Genomic DNA, 1,940 nt, shown 5'->3' on the forward strand with positions numbered 1-1,940 from the left:
GTGTGTCTAGTACCCTTGTTGAGTGTGTCTAGTACCCTTGTTGAGTGTGTCTAGTACCCTTGCATCCAAATGCCAGAAATAACTGAAGGGCAGGGAATCTTGTATGTGTTGTGCTTTTCAAAGATTGTGATTTTATGTACACAGCAAATCAGGACCACACCTTAAATACCTCCCATCCCTGAAGGACATTAAGGGTGACTCTTAACAGGAGCCTGCAGAGCACAGAGTGATGTTTAACAGGCTAATTACAAACACATCGATTGTATGATCTGCCCGCCCTATCTTCTGTTCCCAGATGAATGCCAAGGCAGCTCACTACAGGGAGAGAGGAAAGAGTCCAGTCATACCTAGACAGCTTGTGAAGGCTTTGAACTCTATGAGCTGGTCCATGTTGTCATCCAGAAGCCTGAAGAGCCTCTCAGCAAGGATCTCTGTATGGACCCCACAGGTCCATGGCGATACCAACTGGAATAGGTGTGCAAACTGCCGGGCATCAATGCGGTACTGTTCAGCATAGGGCCTGCTGGGATCATGGCGCAGGGCCATGGGCCTGTGGTGCTCCCAGTAACAGCTCATCATGTGTGCTCTCTTAAAGCAGGGGAGAGAAAAAAGCTTTGCTTCAGTCCACATTCTGTAATGCAGGAGAAGAGATCATCTGAATGTGTGCACTTGTGTGTCTCCATAGGCAGACATAGGAGGGAAACCCACTTCACCACATTGACACTAATTACTTTACAGGGAAGGGCCACTTCCGATTTTTGGTTGTTTTCAAGTTTTTTTCTTTAATGGTGAGAAAGGTATTTTATGTCTTAATGCAGTCCATAGAAGGAAGCAAAGTAAGAACTCATGTGCTCTGGGGCATAATCACCCAGCACAGTGTATGCATTTAGCTGATCATTCGGAAAATTACGTCCATGGTCTCAACTGGAGAGAGAATGAGACTTCACAAGCCTGGGCTCAGAAATTCAACGGACTACTTAATACCAGTAATAAATAGAAATGGCATCAAGTAGCAGTCATCATTCGTCTCTTTCTGTGGTGCTAAGGATCAAGCTCAGGCCTGGCTGTGCAAGGTGTGCTGCTTGGTTCTACGTGCCAGCATAATCCAGAATCCCCTTGGAAGAACCCAACGGGGGCTCTCCTAGATCAAGTTGTCTTACGGTGGGCAAGTGAAAGGAGATGGTGTCTTGATTGTTAATTCATGTCGGAAGACCCAATCCATTGTGGGTAACATTTCCTAGATGGAGAACACTGAACAACTTAAGAGAAAGCTAGCTGCAAGCAAAGAATAATCCAGGGTGGAGTTATTCCCTTGGCTCTTGATTGTGGGTGTGATATGACTAGCTGGTTGAGTTCTGCCTTGACTTCCCCAAAATAATGACTTTAGTCTGAAATTATAAGCTGAACAAGCCCTTCCCTTTCTTACATGGTGGTGACAGTGGTGTTTTGGTCAGGATATTCTGTCATAGCAACAGAAATGAAACTACATAACATGGCAAGCATTCTACCACTGACTGGGCTACATCCCAAGGACACACCCCCACTGGTATTCATTTGTGTGTCTGTGTGCACATAGTGTTAGGGAACACTTTGTGATGTAGGTTTCTACTTCCACCACAGGTTTCTGAGAACTGAACTCAGCTTAGCGGTAAGCATTTTTACCCACTGACTTATTTACCAGTCCCTTGCCTTGGTTTGATTTGTTTTTTCAATTATGTGTCCATTCTGCTTAGTTTCAAACTCCCAATCCTCCTGCCTTAGGCTTTCATTCGCTTGGACTATAGGCATGCAAGACCATGCTCATTCCTCTTTAACCAAAAGACTATTTTTTTTTTAAAGATTTATTTATTATATGTAAGTTCACTGTAGCTATCTTCAGACACTCCAGAAGAGGGCGCCAGATCTCGTTACGGATGGTTGTGAGCCACCATGTGGTTGCT

At 44.7% G+C, this 1,940-nt stretch overlaps 1 protein-coding gene across 2 annotated transcripts in view; it reads right to left on the bottom strand.

Moving 5' to 3' along the window:
* Nucleotides 1–1,940, bottom strand: part of Tbc1d8 (TBC1 domain family member 8) — a 109,302-nt gene that overhangs the window by 5,311 nt on the left and 102,051 nt on the right. For both annotated transcript variants that reach the window (XM_029476619.1, XM_021185175.2), the window contains exon 16: nt 348–588. In XM_029476619.1, the coding sequence (XP_029332479.1) occupies nt 348–588 (241 nt within the window). The remainder of the gene's footprint in view (nt 1–347; nt 589–1,940) is intronic.

The sequence above is a fragment of the Mus caroli genome, chromosome 1 (genome assembly GCF_900094665.2).
Source record: "Mus caroli chromosome 1, CAROLI_EIJ_v1.1, whole genome shotgun sequence".
Classification (NCBI taxonomy): domain Eukaryota; kingdom Metazoa; phylum Chordata; class Mammalia; order Rodentia; family Muridae; genus Mus; species Mus caroli.